Here is an 18,678-nt window from a genome sequence, read left to right as displayed (position 1 = left end):
TTGATTACTAAAAATGTATTTAGACTATTGAAAAATCTTTAAAACTATAGGAAATTATTTCATTTAAAGCAAGCATCCATTTAAAAAAAAGGAAACATTTCTCAGGAAACAAATCAACAGCTGTGAGTTATTAAACATCTTTATTATGGAACATGTGCTGGGTAAGCAGTGAGGGAAGCCATGGAATTAACCAAACTCTCCCTTCAGACTCTCTGGGTGTACAAAGGAATAAAAAAGGAGTTTTTTCCCTTTATCCTGGGCTGTAGATCTGCTCACAGGAGCCCCCCAAATGGACTCAGCTCGTTATTCACTCCCCTTACATTTGCCTATTAGGGAAGGACTCTCAAGCATTAAATATTACTCTAAAACGGGAGGGGAGAATCTTTTGATTGAAGCTGGAGCAGGAATTATTGGTATTCAGTAAAGGAGGTTTTACAACAATGCCTTGACAAAGCCTTGACACAAAAAGTGCTTCCACCTGCTGTCAATCTCTCACTCTGCTGACAGTTCAAGTGCACATCCTTTCAGGGAGAGCTTCAATCAACAGCAGCGCTCAAAACACAGAGCACAATGTCACTGCTCCAGCAATGGAAGGGAAAATAAATGTGTGAAGAGGCAAGCCAAGGCAGAGAGGCTCTGACAGCCCCAGCCCAGCTCAGGAGGGAGCAGCACCACCCCAGGAGTGGCCACAGCGTCACTTTGGGGCTCCCAAAATATGCTCTTCCTTGAGAAAACACTCCAGCTCTCCACAGAAATAAAAACAGGAGGAAGGAGAGGGATTTGGAGAGGTTTTCCCTTCTCACTGAGCACAGGGTGCCCAGAGCAGCTGTGGCTGCCCCTAGATCCCTGGAATGTCCAAGGCCAGGTTGGACAGGAAGCCATTCCCTGTGTCCTGCCCTCGTCCCAGTCCCTCTCCAGCTCTCCTGGAGCCCCTTTAGGCTCTGCAGGAGGCTGTGAGCTCTCCCTGACTCCTTCCCCTTTCCAAGTGAACATTCCCAGCTCTCTCCAGCCCCTGGAGCAGCTCTGGGACCTCTCTGGAATTGCTCCACATCCATGCCAAGTCTGGTTGAGAAGGCAGAAGATGAGAAAGACAAACCCAGTGGTGCCCATTTAGGTTGGAAAAGCCCTCCCAGATCAACTAATCCAAGCCCAGAAATCCCAAAGCTGGAGCCAGGCCAGAGAAGTGCTGGGATGCAGGGAATGCCTGCATGTACTGCATCCTTTTCCTCTGGAAAGGGCTTCACTTAAAAACTTCCACAAATGGCAATTAACAGATGTGCAGGTCACACATGTTATCAAGCAGCTTCCACGAATTCATGCACTGGATATGTCTTGGGAGAATTAAAAAAAAAATACTGTGGACATGGGGAAGGGAATAAAACCAGACTGGGGAAAAAAAAAATGGAAGCTGCAGGTTTTGTCAACAAAATCCATCCATGGAGCTGAAGCTTTTGTCTGGCACTCTCCTCCTTCAGCACCCCCAGGATCTGGGTAATCCCAAGGTGTTCAGGGGGATTACAAGGACTCAGCACAAAGGTGCCCCAGCCCCCAGAAAGGCTCTGCTGCCCCCTCAGACACAGCGTGGGGAGGCTCAAAGGAGCCACTGAGCAATTCCAGGGAAAACAAAAGGCTTCTGCTGCCTCCTTCCAACAACTCCACTGTGCCAAAAATCAGCACCAGAGCAGAGGAGCTGCCAGGGCTGGTTCAACCTCAGTGCTCACCTTCTGCTCCCAGAGCAGCAGAAAAGGGTGAAGCTTCCCTTCTCTGAAGCTCCTTTGTTCCCCTCCTTCCTGAGCCCCTGCTCTGCAGTGGGCATGGGAAGCAGGAAATCAAAACTAGGAAAAGTGAAATATCCATGTCAGGGAGTCAGGCTCACAAGCAGGAAACAGGAAATAAAATAAGTAGGAAAAGTGAAATATCCATGTCAGGGAGTCAGGCTCCCAGGCTGACTGATCAGGGACAAAATGACCCCAAGGGGAATGAAAAAATCCAGACATGGAGACACAAAAGGTGGAGCTGGAGCAGCAGCATTAGGGGTGAGAGGAAAACTGGAGGAGAACACCTGTGGAATGGCAAGGGGAGGATGGGGGAGAGATAAAACCAAGGTGTGACGGATTAAACCCACACCAAGATCAGGAAAACAAGGAATGAGCAGCTGAGGGAACACTGGAAGCCCATCCCAGATTATCAAACCATCCTCATCCTCATCAGGAAAATGGGGATACTGTGAGCAACTTCCCACTCACTGCTCCAGAGAGGAGAGAAGATGAAAGATTCTCCCTCTGAACTGAGGTGAAAAGCACTCAAACTCCACAAGGAACTGCCAGGTACATAATGAGCAGATTTGAAGCTGCTCAGAGGAAACAGCATCAGAGAGGGATGTTCATCACCCTGGGCAGGCCACACAAATTAAGAGGAAAGGAGAGCTGTGAATTACAATGAACAGAGACTAAATAGCTGCCTGTGTTGGATTAAAGGATTTAAATTGTCAGCTTGATGTATAATGAATGTGAAAAGCCAGCACTTAATTAAATGGCACATGATAGAATAACTTTGTTATGCTTTAAACTGCTTAAGTTATCAAAGTACTCCTTATATTTGGCAATTGTTTTGCAGTATCTCCCTCCCTGGTGAGATCCACTGAGACACTGGTCATTACCCTCTGTTCAGCTGTGGGGAAAGATGGTTTTTTTGAACTTTTGAATTTTCTGTTGGTTTGTAATTTGAGTTTTCAGTCGTGGCCAGTGAATTTTCAGCAGCTGAAGGCTGCAGAGCCCCAAGGATGAGCTACCAGGGGCTTTAAGGCTCCCACTGTCAACACCTCAAGACCAAACCCAGGAGATCTGAGGGTTCTTCTGACAGCACAGCCTCACCACCCCAAAAATGACCCCAATTAACCCTGCCCTGGGGCTGCTCAGGTGTGGAGGGGGTGAGAGACCAGCCCGTGGCCAGCTCTGGCTTGTGCCAAGGGAGAAACTTCATCCTCCTTGAGCAGAACACAGAAAATCTGTTCTGCCTCTGCATTTTGGTGGCAGGAACCAACTCAACCCTCCAACAAAAGCCACTGAGCAACCAAAGAGAGAGGGGGCTGGAAAACCAAGGGAGTCTCTCTGGACAGAATAAGGACAGCCAGGATGGAAATCACACACTCAGAGACAAAGCATCCCCACAGGGCTCCTGAGTCACCTCCTGAAGGCACCACAGAGAGCAGAAGGGCTTAAAGGGCTGATTAAAGAAATAATTTAATAAATCAAGGTGATTAAAAGCACTTCTCCATCCTGATGGGAAGAAATGCAGACAGGAAGGGATGTGACCACACAGACTTCCAGCAAATTCTTTTGTTTCCTCACCCCACTGAATTTACCCCCATCCTTTCACACAGATTTGAGCAAAGAATCCTGGAATGGTTTGGGTTGGGAGGGACCTTAAATCCCATCCAGTGCCAGCCCTGCCATGGCAGGGACACCTCCCACTGTCCCAGGCTGCTCCAAGCCCCATCCAACCTGGCCTTGGGCACTGCCAGGGATCCAGGGGCAGCCACAGCTGCTCTGGGAATTCCAGTCCAGCCAGGAATTCCTTCCCAAAATCCATCTAAAGCTCCACTTTTCTACTCTGAAGCCATTCCCGGTGTGCTGTCCCTCCATCCCTTGTCCCCAGTCCCTCTCCAGCTCTCCCTGGAACCCTCTCCTCTCCAGGCTGGACCATCCCAGTTCCCACCTTTCCCTCACATCAGTCCCATCCCTCCCAGATCTCATGAGCCTCCAGAGCTAGTGTTGGTCACTCCCAAGGAGGTTTTCCTTTATCCCAGAGCCTCGGAGCACAGGGGATGGTTTGGAGGAGCAGGAGAGAGGAAGGACCCTCCTCTCACACGGATCCTGGAGCTGCCCCAGCATCCCAATGAACACCCACACCCAGATTTTCCACCCCCACAGTCAAAAACAGAGATAAAAGCAATAAATTACTCACAGCCACCGCTATCCTTCCGAGAACGTGTTCTGGAATTTTTCTATAAACATCCAGAGACCCCCCTGCAGGGACAAACAGCACGTGCTCAGGTGGATGAAACAGTGCCCCAGATTTGAAGCCCCAAGGGTTTTCTAGGCCTTGGTTATTAATAAAAACACCATCAGTGATAGAGCAGCAACTGTGGCAGAAATAACTGACCTTAAAAACCTCCCAAACTCTGCATCAACACACAAAACAGCACTCAGGGAGTTTCTTACCACATCCCCTGACTTCTGATCAGGGATGCAGTGATACTCAGAAAACAGCAGAGACAAAATGTTAGAAAACCTTCCAGTCATAAATATCAACATTAAAGAACTCCAAACTGTGTGGAAAAATGTCTCGGGGATAACAAAATCATTCAAAAAAGCAGATTTCAAGGTCCAAAGTATTTGGGAGACTCTTGTCCCCAAAAGCTGGTGCTACCATTCTGTGGCATCCAATGTTTATATTAATGATTAAATGGATATAAACATCCAATTAAATGGATATAAATAACCACGGAAATGGATATAAATATCCAATTAAATGGATATAAATAGCCATTGGAATGGATGTAAATGTCCATTTTATATCCATGATGAAAGCCATCTCCTCCTGACATCACACCAGGGAGGGTTTGGCCATGTCCACAGTGATGCCTGAAATAAAATTCCTGGAGTTCCTGGAGAAGCAGTTGGAAGTTTTCCCAGTAAATCCAGAATGGGAAAGAACCTGGCACAGCCCTGTCAGCATCCCCCATTCATGGGGACATGGGATTCCCTCTAAATCCCTACAGACATTCCCAAGGGATTGGGAAACCTCCCTCCTGTTCTGCAAAAAAACCTCCTGATCAAACCAGAGTCCAAAATGTCTCCGGGCTGAAACACAAATTCTTAAGGCAAGAAAAGAAATTTGAAATTGAGAATTAAAAATCTGGCAAACAGCTGCACCAGGGCATTCTTCCTGCTTTTCCTCAGGAATACCCCAAATTCCCCAGCCAAGGGCTGGGACACCTCTGTCATTCCGGGCTGTGGGGTCAGGGATGCTTTTGGGGTGAGGATTCACGTGGGGAGGAACGAGAGGGACTCCAAAAGGAACTCGGCAGCGAGCTGGGAAACAGCTGGGCTGGAAAATAACTCCTTGCCTGGTAATTAAGAGACCATTTCCACTGCAAACACCCAGGACATTGGGTTAATAGATTTCTTGAAAGGAAAAGCTGTTTTGGCTATCAAAACACTACAAGTGAGGAACAGCTGTTTTGTCAGCGAGGACAGATTGCACGGGAGGCTCAAATATCAAACCACAAATTAAGGCTGCCTTTATTCCTCTTCTATTTACATTTTCCATAAAAGTAAGCGAAGTTCCACGCAGAGAAAATGCAGAATGTCCCCCAGTCCCAATTCCAACCTGCTCCAGTTTTTTAACTACCTGCAATATTATTAATACTCCACATTTTCGAGTCTTACTGTTGCATTTCATTCTAAAAAAAAAAAAATTCTCTCACTTAATTACTTAGCAATCAAAAGCAAACTGGATCCACTACTCACCATCCATGAACTCTGTGCACAATGAAATCCTGTTTTCTACAAAAAAAGCACCATAAAATCCTATGATATACGAGGAGTCACACTGGAAAAAGAGAGAAAAAAGCCACAAGGCTGTTTTAAAATCTGCTGTAAGAAGACTGAAGTAAAAATAATTCTAATGGTAAAATCCACATACCTTGTAAAGAATTTCTAACTCTGACATGATCTGCTTCTGGAGCTCCAGCGTTATATCCAAGGGTATGACCTGAAACACAGAAATACACAGAGTTCATGTAAAAGGGAAGTGAATCATTCAAAATAAAGATCCTGAAGATCCATGGAATAATGATCATTGTGGGGTAACAAGAAGGAGAGGAATAGGTGGAAAGAATATTTTAACAGGAAGGAAATTTTCTCACCATCCCAACTGCCCAGCAGGACCAGAGCACCAGGGACTGCAGCCAAAGTGGGCTGCACTTCCTGGAACTCCTAATTCCCAGGATTTTTCAGGGCAGACCCTCTGAACAAGGCACTGGAAGTCAAACCGAACACAGAATTTCTTGCCACAGTTCTTTGAAGACTTGAAAACTCAGTTACTAAGCTCTGCTTTACAAACCAAACTGGAGCCAGTGCTTTGAGCCAGGCTCAGTCTGCCCCCACCCAACCCTCCACTATTTAATACTTTAAGCTACATGGAAGCAGAATTCAGTCAGTTTTCCGAATCAGCAGAATAAACACTCCAGGAATAGTGCTGACAGAACAGAACAGAACACGGGGAGCCCATTTCCAACCCAGCACCAAAATCTGTCTCCAGGAAAAACCAATAACCTGCCTCTTCCCAGAGCTGCTCCAGGGTTATTTATAAAAGCTGTCATTAAACTAAATTGTAAGTGGAGTACAGGGCTGCCAAGAAACATTTAACACACTTGTCCAGATCAATAATCATTTGCCAACAATATTCACTTACATTTTTTCCAGTGTGAAAACCTCAGAAATTCATCTGCTGGGATCCCACCAGTGGTGTTCTTTGAATTTCACCAAATTCCATCTTGTCAGTGGTGTCAAAACAGAACTTTATCTCACTCACTTCTAATCCCAGTGAGGAATTTCTCTGACCCCAGGACCAAAAATATCCCTGACATCCCAAAGCCAGGCCTAGAATGAGGAAAGGTCTGGGGCTCATTTGCATAAACCCTAATTACAAACACCCCAATAACGAGGATAACCTGGGAAAGCAGAGTTTTCCCATTTCCAGGTGGTCAGGACAGCAAGGGAAGGGCACAGACAGAGGAATTACAAGATTATTTCACCCCAAAATTAATTAGGGGAGATCAGCCTCACTTCCTCTGCAGAATTTTTTCACTGTTTTCTTCCAGCTGGAAATGTGTGGCTTGTGTGACTCCACCTCATGTCAAGGCTGGAGGAATTTCTTTATTTACAGCACAAAAAGAGAAAAAAAAAATTATATCTCACCTTAACCTGCATTTATGATCTCCTTTTGTATGAAATTTCCAAGACTACTTTCTATTGGTGAAAAACATGAGGTGACAGTTTCCAGCATGGGCTGGAACTGTGTTAAAGCAAAAAAAAAACAAACCCAAAAACCAAAATATCTCCTCAAGAGTCACTGCTGCTGAGGAGGAAGCTGGAAACGAAGATTTGGATGCAAATTCCTGGAATCCTGGAATGGTTTGGGTGGGAAAGGCCCTTGAAGGGATCTCATTCCACCTTCCCCATTCCAGGGTGCTCCAAGCCCTGGCCAGCCTGGCCTTGGACACTCCAGGATGGGGAATCCAGAATCTCCCTGGGAACATTCAATAATTGGGGTTTTTTAAACCAAGAACTTTGCAGCACCATCATTATTTCCCTGGGATCCCCTGAGTGTGCCCAGGGTGGCTCCAGGGTCACACCTGGCTGAAATGGTTGAGCTGGGGATGGATGTGGCACCAGAAGGACTTTTAAAAAATGAATTTAAACAACATGCAAATCCTCTGGGAAGTCCTCTGATCTTCCTAATAAAGTTTTTGCCCAAAATTCAGCGATTTTGGAGCCCTCATGCCCAGGGAAAAGGGTGAACTTTGGAGCTGAGCTGGGGATGGATGTTGGACCAGAAGGACTTTTTAAAAACGACATCCAAATTCTCTGGGAAGTCCTCTGATCTTCCTGACCAAGCCACATCCTCCTAATAAATTTTTGCCCAAAATTCAGCGATTTTGGAGCCCCACTGATGCTCAGGGTGGAGTTTGGAGAGAAGAATCCACCTGAGCCATCTCCTGTGCTCCCCCAGCACGCAGCAGGCTGAGCTGTCAGGTGAAGCCCAGCAGTTGAGTGACTGAATTATAATTTACTCCTTGCTCAATTTGAATTAGGGAGAGGCCATTAAAATATCCAGAATAAACACAGCAATTCATCACGGGCTGTCACGGGTGCCTCCCTCCATTTGCTGGCTCCTCTAAAGGGAAGCAGAGCAAAAATCACAGGTCAAATTCAGATATTCTGCTTTAATTTAATTAAAACATCCTGGTCTTTTACAGTATGCACAGCTCAAAGGAAATTTGGGGTATTGTGGGCAGAGGTAATAAATAATAAAGATAATAATGATGATCAAATTCTCCACTGAAATTCCAGCTAACAGCAGTGGGAGAATGGCAAAAAGCAGTGCACACTCATGGTTTTCACTAGGATTTTCCCCTTTAAAGAGGAAAAATTACCTGGAAAAAGGGATTAAGTCCTCTGAAGGTTAAGGTTATGCAAAATCTGAAATTTGGTGCATCACTGAGGGATGATGTTGTGGATTATTAGCATTGGGTTGATTATTTACCAGCTGGAAGTGTTTTAGTCAACAGGTTTGTGGTTATCTTGTGCAATTAAATCTGTATTTTATCATTAAAAAAAGCCCCAAAATGACATTTTTTGGCTTACTTTTGTGCAGATGAACTAATAATAATTAATATAATAATTAATATAACATATAATTAATAATTTCATTTTAATATAATTAATCATTTAATTTGCAAGCATAATTTAATTCACAAATTGCATCCAAGATCTTCCCCACTGTTGCTATTATTTTATCCCAATTTTAAGTGAATTTCAGAGAAAACTGGGATTTTTCCTGACCACAAAATTCTACAAATTCCAGATTTAATCAAGGAGCCCAACTGCCCTTGGAAACATCTATGGAGGTATCAAAATCTGGGATTTTCAGGCAATTCCCTGGGGGAAAATCCTGAATTTTGGGAATCTGAGCTTATTGGGAATGACTAAATTTACAGTAAATAAATAAATAAATAACTTTCCTGTAAATAAATTAATTAGTGCAATAAATCAAATTGAGAGCCAAAAATCAGAGGGAAGGGAAGGAAAGCAAGGGCAAGAAAATCTGGGAGAAAAATAAAATACCTGGAATTTCTTACCTTCACTGCCAGGATTTTTCCACTACGGACATGGTAAGCCCTGGGTGAGGAAAAAATTCAGTCATTTGAGATGATATAAAATTGCCTCTGCGAGGATGTGCAATATAAACACACTCATTTCACAGAAAAATGAATTTTACCTCATGGATTTTCTGTAAATTCAATTTTATCCAGCATTTCTAAAGGAAAACTCAGGAAAACGAGGGATCAAAAATATATTTACAAGGGAACCATTTGTCAGGGTTTGTATCTTGATTTTTGATATAAAATATACACTTTGAAGGCTATGATACAGCAGAAAAATAAACTATAAATGGGAATTTAACAGAATCGTTTAGGCTGGAAAAGACTTCCAAAATTGAGTCCAACCTTAAATCTTTGAGTCCAACCTCGCATTTATTCATTTTCCCATTTTCTTTCAATGGAATTAATTGAGATTATCACCATTATTCAGAATTTTCATGGAAAATCAGGATTATCTCAGTCCCATGGGCATTTTCAGAGACAAGCAGCTTCACCAAATAAATTGAATTAAAACAGATTATGGCCAATTCTTTCTCAGAACTGAAGGAAAATCTCAGCAAAATCCAATTTCTGCATTTAGTTGATGATCAGAGGGTGCATATAAAGATAGAAAGAATTATTGTTGATGTTCCCATGCACCAAAATAATTTTGCAGGGTGTTTCAACAGCAGTTTGTCTTAATTTCTGAGGAGAAACACCCATAATTGGCTATTTAACAATGACTTGAATATTTCTAACCATGAAAACGTGAGAAAATAAAGGAGGTTAAAAAAAAACAAAACTCAAAATCCAATGCAATTTTGCATAAAAACAAAACCATTAAAGGTTTTCCTCTTCACTGGTTTTACTGCCTCCCTCTGATTTATGGCAGCATTGGCAGAGACGTGGCACTAACTTTAAAGAATTCTAATATTTTACCTCTCTGTACCTCCAGCAATTATTAGTGAAGAAGAAAAGCTTTAATAGTTGGGTTTTTTTTGAGTCTAAAATCACCCTCAGACAGGGCAAAAATGTCATTTAATCTTATTTATAACCCTGAGCGCTCCCCTAATTTCTGGTAATGGCTTGGAAATTCCTAAAAACTTCACCTTAATTTAATAACTCCTGGATGAACCATTTATGCAATGGAGTGGCACCAGCTTTTAGGGGAGAAAAAACAGAGTTTAGCAAGGCAGAGGGGGAAAAAAATCAGTGTAGAAAATGAGATTATCCATGGGAACTTTGACAGAACAGGAGGTGAACCCATGAATCCACAAATCCATGAATCCAGGAGCTCTGGGGATGACCCAACACTGGGAAAACATCCTGGATTTAAACTGATTTCCCAGATTTCAGGGGAGGAAAAAAAGGATTTAGCAAGGCAGAGAGGAAAAAATCAGTGAAGAAAATGAGATTATCCATGGGAACTTTGATAGAACAAGAGCTGAATCCACGAATCCAACAGTGGGAAAACACCCTGGGCTTAGGATGAGCAGGAATAAGGGACGGAGAGGTTGGGAAGGGATGCTCCACATCTGTTGGGTTAATTGGGACCCCAGTGGACAGCTCAATTAGCTGCTCAGGAAAGCTGATCCTTTTTCCATGGGACAGATCTCCCGTTTGGGAGCGGGTGAAAGGGAGGAGTTGATGATTTAATTATGATGCACGCTAATTCATCCGTGGAAGCTCGGGCTCAGGTTCCAGCAGAGGGCAGGTACCTGGTTTGGTTTACAGAGCACTGACAGCACCGAGTGAACATTTAATTATGGCTGGGAATTGGATCACAAAGAGCAGGGAGCCCTGGGCTGGGCCTGGGGGATGCCAGGAGGGCAGGAATTTGTTTACTCCAGGCTGATCCAGCATCTCAGTTGTCCTGGCCTTCCCCTGCACAATAACTGTAAAGTGATTAATGGAGCTAGAATGGGAGCTTTGGTTACACCAAAAGACAACCCTACACCTCTGTGGTGTTTTAATTAACAGCCAACTCTTCAAATTAGGCTGGAGCTGCTGCAGTAATTACCCCTTCTGAGGAAAAAGGGATTTTCTGGCATGTTCCGTGGGACTGGAAGGTGGAATTGATCATTTTGGTTGCAGGCAGCATGGCAAAATCCTAAATTTAATACCTGTATGCAGGTTCTGAGGGATGAACCACAAAAATTCTGCAGGACAATGAGTACAGCATGAGGAAAACCAGACTTTTAGTCAATCCCTGGATGTCTACAAGGGGATTAAACCCAAATTCCCACTCAAAGTCTCATCTCCCAGGTTTTGGTGCCACCTCCAGAAGTGAAGCAGCCAAACCCATCATTGCAGAACCAGGCAGAGAAAAGCAGCAAAACCCCAAAGGCTCCTTCAGCAACTGGGCACATTTCAGGGAATGCACTTAAAATCTCCCAGGATGGCAGGAAAATTCCTAAAAACCAGCTAAAACCAGCTGTTCCACTCCTAAAAACCCCCAGATCCAGGGATGGGTTTGAGCAGTGCCCTGCAGGGAGGAGCAGGGGATGCTCAGCACCCAGCTGGGTTCTGGGGGACCTCCCTTGCCAAGCACAGAACCCTGGAAGAGTTTGGGTGGGAAGGGACCTTAAATCCCACCCCATTCCACCCTTTCCAAGGGCAGGGACAATTCCCACATTGCCAGGGACCATCTCCTGGTGGGAAGCTCTCCCAGGGACACAGAGGCTGCTCTGACACCACCCCACGCTGTCCAAGGAAAGGGCAGGGACTCCAACACTGCCTGCCTGGAAAATCCCCACTGGGCAACAGAAATTTCCATCCCTCCCTCCACATTCCCACCAGAACTCACCATTCCAAGCCCCTGCACCCATCCCAACAGCTCCTAGGCAAGGCTGGCACAGTTTTGTCAAATATTTCACTATAAAAACCCCATGCCCAGAGATGTGAAGCCCTGAAGGGCCCCACATGAGCCACGTCCTTCAGCAGAACTTTGCCTCCCCCACTCTCACCCCTCAGGGGTGCTGTGGCCAAAGCCTGGGTTATTTTGGGGAATAAATAAGAGAGATGGTGTGGGAGCAAGCACCGTGCCTGAACAAAGCCCTGCAGCTAAGCCCAAGCCGTGATGGACTGCAGAGAGTGCATCCCTGGTGTCCCAGAAAATCAAAATCAATACCAGGGAAAACTGCAATGGGGCTCTGGGGGATCTGCCAGCTCCTCAGCATCTCCCCCCAACCCCAGGCAGGAATTGTGGTTGTACAGGAAAGCAAATGAAAATCTGGGAGCATCAGAAGCAGCTGGTTTGTGTTTTAAGGAAAAAAGGGGAACTTCTGAAATGAAATCCACGTTACCTGATTTGTTCTTCCTGAGGCACAGAAAACCAAGGAGAAATGTCAGTGCTCCTCATGGAATAATTCACTGCCCACTCTAATATTTAATGCTAAAAACTTTCTATACCAAATATGATGAATTTCTACTCAACACAGAGGAGACAGAAGGAAAACAAACCCAACTTGAGAGAAAATGCAGCAGATTCTTAATACTAACAACTATAAATTCTTAATAAATAGCTTAGATGGCAAACAAAAGACTTCTCTCTCTTTCAATTTGCTCCAACCAACAATTTTCTCCCTTCCCTATGAGGAATTTTCCCTGAAGCCCCGAGTGAGCTGCAGGATGCTGTGGTTGTGGGATAATTCCTTCCAGGGCAAGCAAAGAACCAACTACAGGCTGCAACCTGCAGGCAACCACAAGCAAACACCAATTCTCAATTTTTTCCTAATTTTTTAATTGCAAACCCCTTGCCCACATGTGAGCGACACAACAATGATCACATCATGAGCAGGGGCTGAGTTTGCAAAGATCCTTGAGCTTTTCCCAGCAGATTTTCCCATCAAACACAGCAACTTCTCACTAGAAACTGAGTTTAGTCATATGTTAAATCTCAAAATAAATGTCATCTCTACCAAGAAGCCAAAATTCATTACATTTATTTTGTCACAAGGATGGCACTGAAGGAGCCTGGAGCAGCACAGGATCTGCTTCCTCTGGCCACCAGGATAAATCCCTTTATTTTTTTCCCCCACAATAACCAGGGAAACAATTTCTAATCAATAAGATATTCCTTGGCAAGCCTGAAGGATTCAAGGGAAAGCCATGACCTGTCTGCTATGCCAATGAGTCAGTCAGAAATATCACCAACATCAGCAAATATGACAAAATGACAAAGTGCCAGGGAGGCAGCAGTGATGGGGCTGCAGGAGCCAGGGATGCTTCAGCCCAGGGACACCTCAGGCTGGTGCCACGAGGGATGGAGGGACAGGACACAGGGAATGACTTCCCATTTCCACAGGGATGGGACACTGGGGAGAAATTCCTCCCCAGGATGGAGATCCCTGCCTCACCCATGGCTGTCCCAGTGCTGCAGCACTGGAGCTGCTCCTTGCCAGAGTAAAACCACAAGTGAATATTTTGGTTCCTCTCTCCGCCTTGTTTCCTTCACATCTCAGGATGAAACCATCACCCAGGTCTGTTAAAAACAGCAAGGCATCATTTCCCTCCAAAAGGCTGGGAAATCCTGTCCCATTCCCCCAGGGTTTCCTCTCAGCACTGAGGAGCTGCAGAGGAACCTCTCCACACCCAGACCCACATCCCAAAGCTCTCTGGGGCCATGGCAGAGCCTTTCCAAACAGAAACAAAAGCTTGAAGCTTCTCATGGGAGCTCAGCAGTGGCCAGGAAAGGCTGTGCCTGCAGCAAGCAGCACCTCCAGACCTGAGGGCACAGGAGGAGCCAAACTGGACATTCATGAGAAACAACCAAGAGCAAAAAGCTGTGCCAGAGCCAGGCAAAAGGAACTCAGCCCCAGCCACCAGCTGCAAGCTCCACACAGCAAACCACCCAACATTTGCTCAGTTTTTCCTTTTTTCCCCTTTTTTTTTTGGCCTGGTACTGCCCCTTGCTGTGGTGCTGGTGGTCAGGCTGTGGCAGGGCAGTGACAGCAGTGTCACGTACTCCCACGGTCATATAAAGAAAGAAATTCAAATTGCTCCTAGGAAATAACCACTTTGCCAGTTGCTGCCTCCTGCAATAGCAAACACATTAGCCTGACTCTGTGGCTGTTAAATCAGGGAAGCCAAAGTGCACAGCAGTTGGAAAAAGGAGCTTTTATGGGGCTGTGCTGGTTCACAGCACAACCTCCCCCCTCCGAAACGCCACCGCAGATGCTCGAGTGCTGATTGCAAAATGATTTGCTGGGAAAGTGGCAAACAAACAGCAAATAGTGGTGCCTGAATGCTCAAACTTGGGAAAAAGGGCACAGCTGGCAGCAGAGGCTGCAGAAAGGAGATGTTGAGCAGCAATGTCTCACTTAACCCAGCTTGTGCTGGAATCCCAGCACAGGGAGTGAGAATCCCTCAGCTCCGTGCTGTGACCTGCTCTTCTTCCCATCTGTGACACTCAAGGACTCCTCCCTCCTTCCTGCAGCCAAACATTCAGGGTCAGCCTCCAGAAATGGGATCTGTGCCCATCCCACTGCAGGGCAGAACCCATTCCTGACAGAGACCTGAGATGGAGATGGAGCTCGAGCAGAGTGAGGTGCCACCAGCACCCACATCGGGTCACCCAGTGCCACCAGGTCACCCAGAGCAGCTCCAGGGACAGGAATGGATTCACCTGCTGGATTTAATATGGATTAAAGCTGCACCCAGAGCAGCTCCAGGCACAGGGATGGAAATGGATTCACCTGCTGGATTTAAACCGGTGCAAGGACAAGAGGCAGCAGAGCAGCCCTGAGCTCTGACTGATGTGGGTTATCCCACATGGCAGAATGCCTGGAGTGAGCCCATCACAACTTTAGAATGAAATATGAAGAAAAGAAGTGTGAGCCAAACCTGCATCACCTTCTTTGGTGTCAGGAATGAAGATGCCAACATGAGGGGTGCTCAGCTGGAGAAGGGAAGGATCAGGGAGAGCTCAGAGCTCTTTCCAACACCTGAAGGGGCTCCAGGAGAGCTGGAGAGGGACTGGGGACAAGGGATGGAGGGACAGGACACAGGGAATGGCTCCCACTGCCAGAGGGCAGGGCTGGATGGGATGCTGGGAATTGGGGATTGCTCCCTGGGAGGTGGGCAGGCCCTGGGCTCTCACCCCAGCTCACTCACTGCTAACAAGCACAAACTCCCATCTCCCACTCGCTTCATCTTCCCAGCTATGGACATCCACCACAAACAAAACAACTTTAATTTAAGAATCATCCAGTTTCTAATTAAACAGCCATAGGCAGCTGGCTGGATACATTTTAATCAGTTTCAATAACGTATTGATTGGATACTGAAGCTTAAAAATTAAAAGTAAAAAGATGACCGGGGAATTGTCCCATCTCAGCCCAACAGTAGAACCCTCTGTAAATAACTCCTCTTTTAACCATCAGCTAAATGAACACTTCAATACTGCACTACAAAGTCTTCTGCAAAATTACTTTAACTAACAAGCAGAAATTTATCAGCTTCAGCCAAAATCAATGCTGAAATCAATTTGAACACTGGTTGTGTCTAAAGGGGCTCATTGGCAATTTAGGGAAATTACACCATGTAAATGCCTGTGCTTTAATTGAACAGTTTCATCAACTAGGCTGTGATTGCTGTCCATTCATTTATTTACTTTCACTGCAGCTCCCATTCTGCAGAGGAATGGGTTTTGTCAGGCTCCAAGGAGGTACTTTATCTTCATTTTATGCACTTTTGTGCAGAACAGATTTCACGGGGCGGCCGAGCCCCGCCGGGGTCACAGGCAGGGAGTGACCAGCAGGCACTGGTCAGCCTTCTTTAAATCCCACTGAAACCAGACAAAATCCAGGGGGGCACTTCTAACTCAGCCAGGCAGGGCTGCTCCAACACCTTCAGTGGACTAAAAATAAATCCAAACGAGAGAAGCAGAAAATGAATGCACAGGAAAGGAGAGCAAGGGAAATGCCCCCACAGGAATTAAGGGAGATGCAATTCCAAGACTTCCAAGGGACAAAGATGTGTTTTGATGACAAGCAAGTCACTGAACCTGCCTGTGATCCCTCCCTGAGCACCAGGCTGGGACAAGAACTGTGGAGAAAAGGTTGGGAGAACCTTCCCTGGGAGTCACCCACCAGTGAAGCTGGGCCAGCTCCAGGCTGGGAATCTGCAGCTCCATTCCTGCTTCTGTCACTGCTGGGCTGCCTTGGCAAGTGATTCCACCTCTGTCTCCATCCACCCTCTGCCACAGGGCCAAAATAATCTGTGAGTTGAAGTGTTTTAAAAAGAGGCAAATGATAGTTCTTGTGTTACACATGTGCTGGAGAACCTTCCAGGACCTAAGGGGGCTCCAGGAGAGCTGGAGAGGGACTGGGAACAAGGGATGGAGGGACAGCACACAGGGAATGGATCCCACTGCCAGAGGGCAGGGATGGATGGGATACTGGGAAGGAATTCCTGGCTGGACTGGAATTCCCAGAGCAGCTGTGGCTGCCCCTGGATCCCTGGCAGTGCCCAAGGCCAGGCTGGACAGGGTTTGGAGCAGCCTGGGACAGTGGGAAGTGACCCTAATCATGGCAGGAGATGGAATGGGATGAGCTTTAAGGTCTCTTCCAACACAAACCATTCCAGGATTCTGTGATATTCATATGGAAAACCAGCAACAAATGACCAGAGGAGAGGAACAGCCCTGCTAAGAGTTGGGCTGGATTCTCACATCATCTGAGGTGCTTTGTAGAGCAAAGTGGGACCCCAGAACCCCTTCCTGACAGCAGCTCTGTCCTGCACCTGCAGCTCTGGGATAAACCAGGAGAATCCAGCCTTGCTCAGCCAAAGCTCCTCAGAGCAACACCAAACCCAGGTCACCCATCAGACCCCAGCACAGGGAGCAGCATCCCTCAGCTCCCACAAACACAGCCCAGCTCCTCCAGCTCCCTGAGGAGCCTTGTGAGGGCTGAGTAGGAACAGAGGCTGGGCAGAGCTCCAGAAGAAAGCAGGGATTTATTACAAGGATCCCCTCCATGGCAGCACAAGAGCCCAGCCAGGGCTGCCCCCAAGATGAACCCAAATGGTCCCAAAATGCACGATGGTCACGGGGTCTGTCCCTGGGATCAGCTCTGCTCCATGTGCACATTGCAGTTCAGTGTCCAGTTCCAGCTGCAGCCCCTGCACTCCCATCCTTGTTTTCCTCTCTTCATTCCACGGGGTTTGTGCTCCTGGGCTGAGATTTGGATCATTTGTCCTTGGTGCCCAGCTGGAGCAGGAATTGTTTTGTCTCCCTGCTCTGTGCACAGAGCTCACCATCCCCAATGTGAAGCCCAGACCCACCCACTAAAGCAGCACAGAACCTGAAAAATATAAAACCTAAACCTGAGGCATCACCTGCTCCAGGGCTGCCAGAGCTGCCCCAGCAGTGCCAGAGGATCCCAGCTTTGTCCCAGGATGGATTCCAGGCTGTGGAGCAGTCCCAGCTGTCTCCCACACTTTCCATTTCGTGTGCTGATGGGGCACCCCAAGGCTGGCTGAGAGAGGCAATGAGGGGAAGGGCAGATGCTGGAATGTTCAACCAAACTGCAGAATTGCTCAGGAAATTGCTCAGACAAATTAAGCTCCCTCATTTCTCCCTGCTTTCCAGGCTATCCAATTTTTCGGCGTGGGACATCAGCCACAGCCACTTCTCTCCCAATTACTCAACTTCCAAGTGAAGCCTTCTGCTCTCACAGCATTTTGCTAAGATGGGAACTGATGTTCCCATTCCTTCCCTCTCTCCCAGATCCTGGTAACTCCCAAATTAATTAGGGCATCATTGGGGCTTTATGGTTATTTTTCCTTTATGCTCCTGCTGCAGGAGACTCCAACAGAACCCATGGAGCTACAAAACCTCACTGTAAAATAAATCCCAGGAGGCTGTGCCCTGCCCTAAACAGAGTTTAGGACATCTCACTTCTCCTTTCTCCTTGAAAAGCAAAAACTAAAGAACACAAAATGAGAATAAAATGAGGCTAAAACCCTAATTTTGCTTCTGTATAAAGGAAACAGTGATGCTTTAGACACATCGTGTGAGGAAGACCTGACAGAGGAATTATCTGCCAGAGATAAACACTTCTACTTTGTAATACTTAGGTTACAAATATACAAAAACTAAGGATTTGAGGTCTAAATAATTTCAGGAAGCTGTTCCTGGGACTGGCTGGCACACCCACACATTCCAAAGGAAATCCTTCACCTAAGGAAAGATCTCAGAGGAGTCTCTGCAGGCACTGATGGAGCCCAAAGATGCTGCACAAAACAGATCCTTTAAATGTCTTTGGGCTGACCACTGAACTATTTGTTCAAAAAAAAAAAAAAGCAATTTAAGCAAATCCAGAGATGTCCTGCCACATGGGCACCTGAGTTTCAAAAAATGCATCAAATTGGACTTAAATACTCCACAGGCAGTGGCAATCAGAGCAGGTGACACAAATACAGCACCTGGCACACAGCAGAGCAGCACACTCAGGAGCTCTGCTGCAGCAGATTTTACCTTTTTTTGGACAATCTTTACCCAAAACAGGGCACACTCTGCCCGCTGAGCAGCACTGCAAGAATTCCTGCTTTCTGCTGCAGCGTTCAAGAGACAGTTTGGGCTTGTTTTCTATTTTCTCACATATTTTTGAACATGCAAGCAACCAAAAAAGCAGAGCTAATTAACTGGTTTTGCCATATCTAACACGAGAATTTTTATCGTTCCTTAATTAAGCAAACAGAGGATCAAAAGGTAGGGGCAGAATAAGATGTCAAAGAACTATAAA

General features: G+C 46.1%; 1 protein-coding gene across 2 annotated transcripts in view; it reads right to left on the bottom strand.

Moving 5' to 3' along the window:
* The window catches only part of MAP2K5 (mitogen-activated protein kinase kinase 5), a 124,015-nt gene that overhangs the window by 70,002 nt on the left and 35,335 nt on the right, over positions 1-18,678 (bottom strand). For both annotated transcript variants that reach the window (XM_041418675.1, XM_041418674.1), the window contains exons 9-12: positions 8,930-8,969; positions 5,710-5,778; positions 5,535-5,616; positions 3,967-4,028 (exon numbers count right to left, since the gene is read on the bottom strand). In XM_041418675.1, coding sequence (XP_041274609.1) covers positions 3,967-4,028; positions 5,535-5,616; positions 5,710-5,778; positions 8,930-8,969 — 253 coding nt within the window. The remainder of the gene's footprint in view (positions 1-3,966; positions 4,029-5,534; positions 5,617-5,709; positions 5,779-8,929; positions 8,970-18,678) is intronic.

Source organism: Onychostruthus taczanowskii, unplaced genomic scaffold, assembly GCF_017590055.1.
Source record: "Onychostruthus taczanowskii isolate IOZ18803 unplaced genomic scaffold, ASM1759005v1 scaffold6, whole genome shotgun sequence".
Lineage (NCBI taxonomy): Eukaryota > Metazoa > Chordata > Aves > Passeriformes > Passeridae > Onychostruthus > Onychostruthus taczanowskii.
This window is presented reverse-complemented; position numbering and strand designations above follow the sequence as displayed.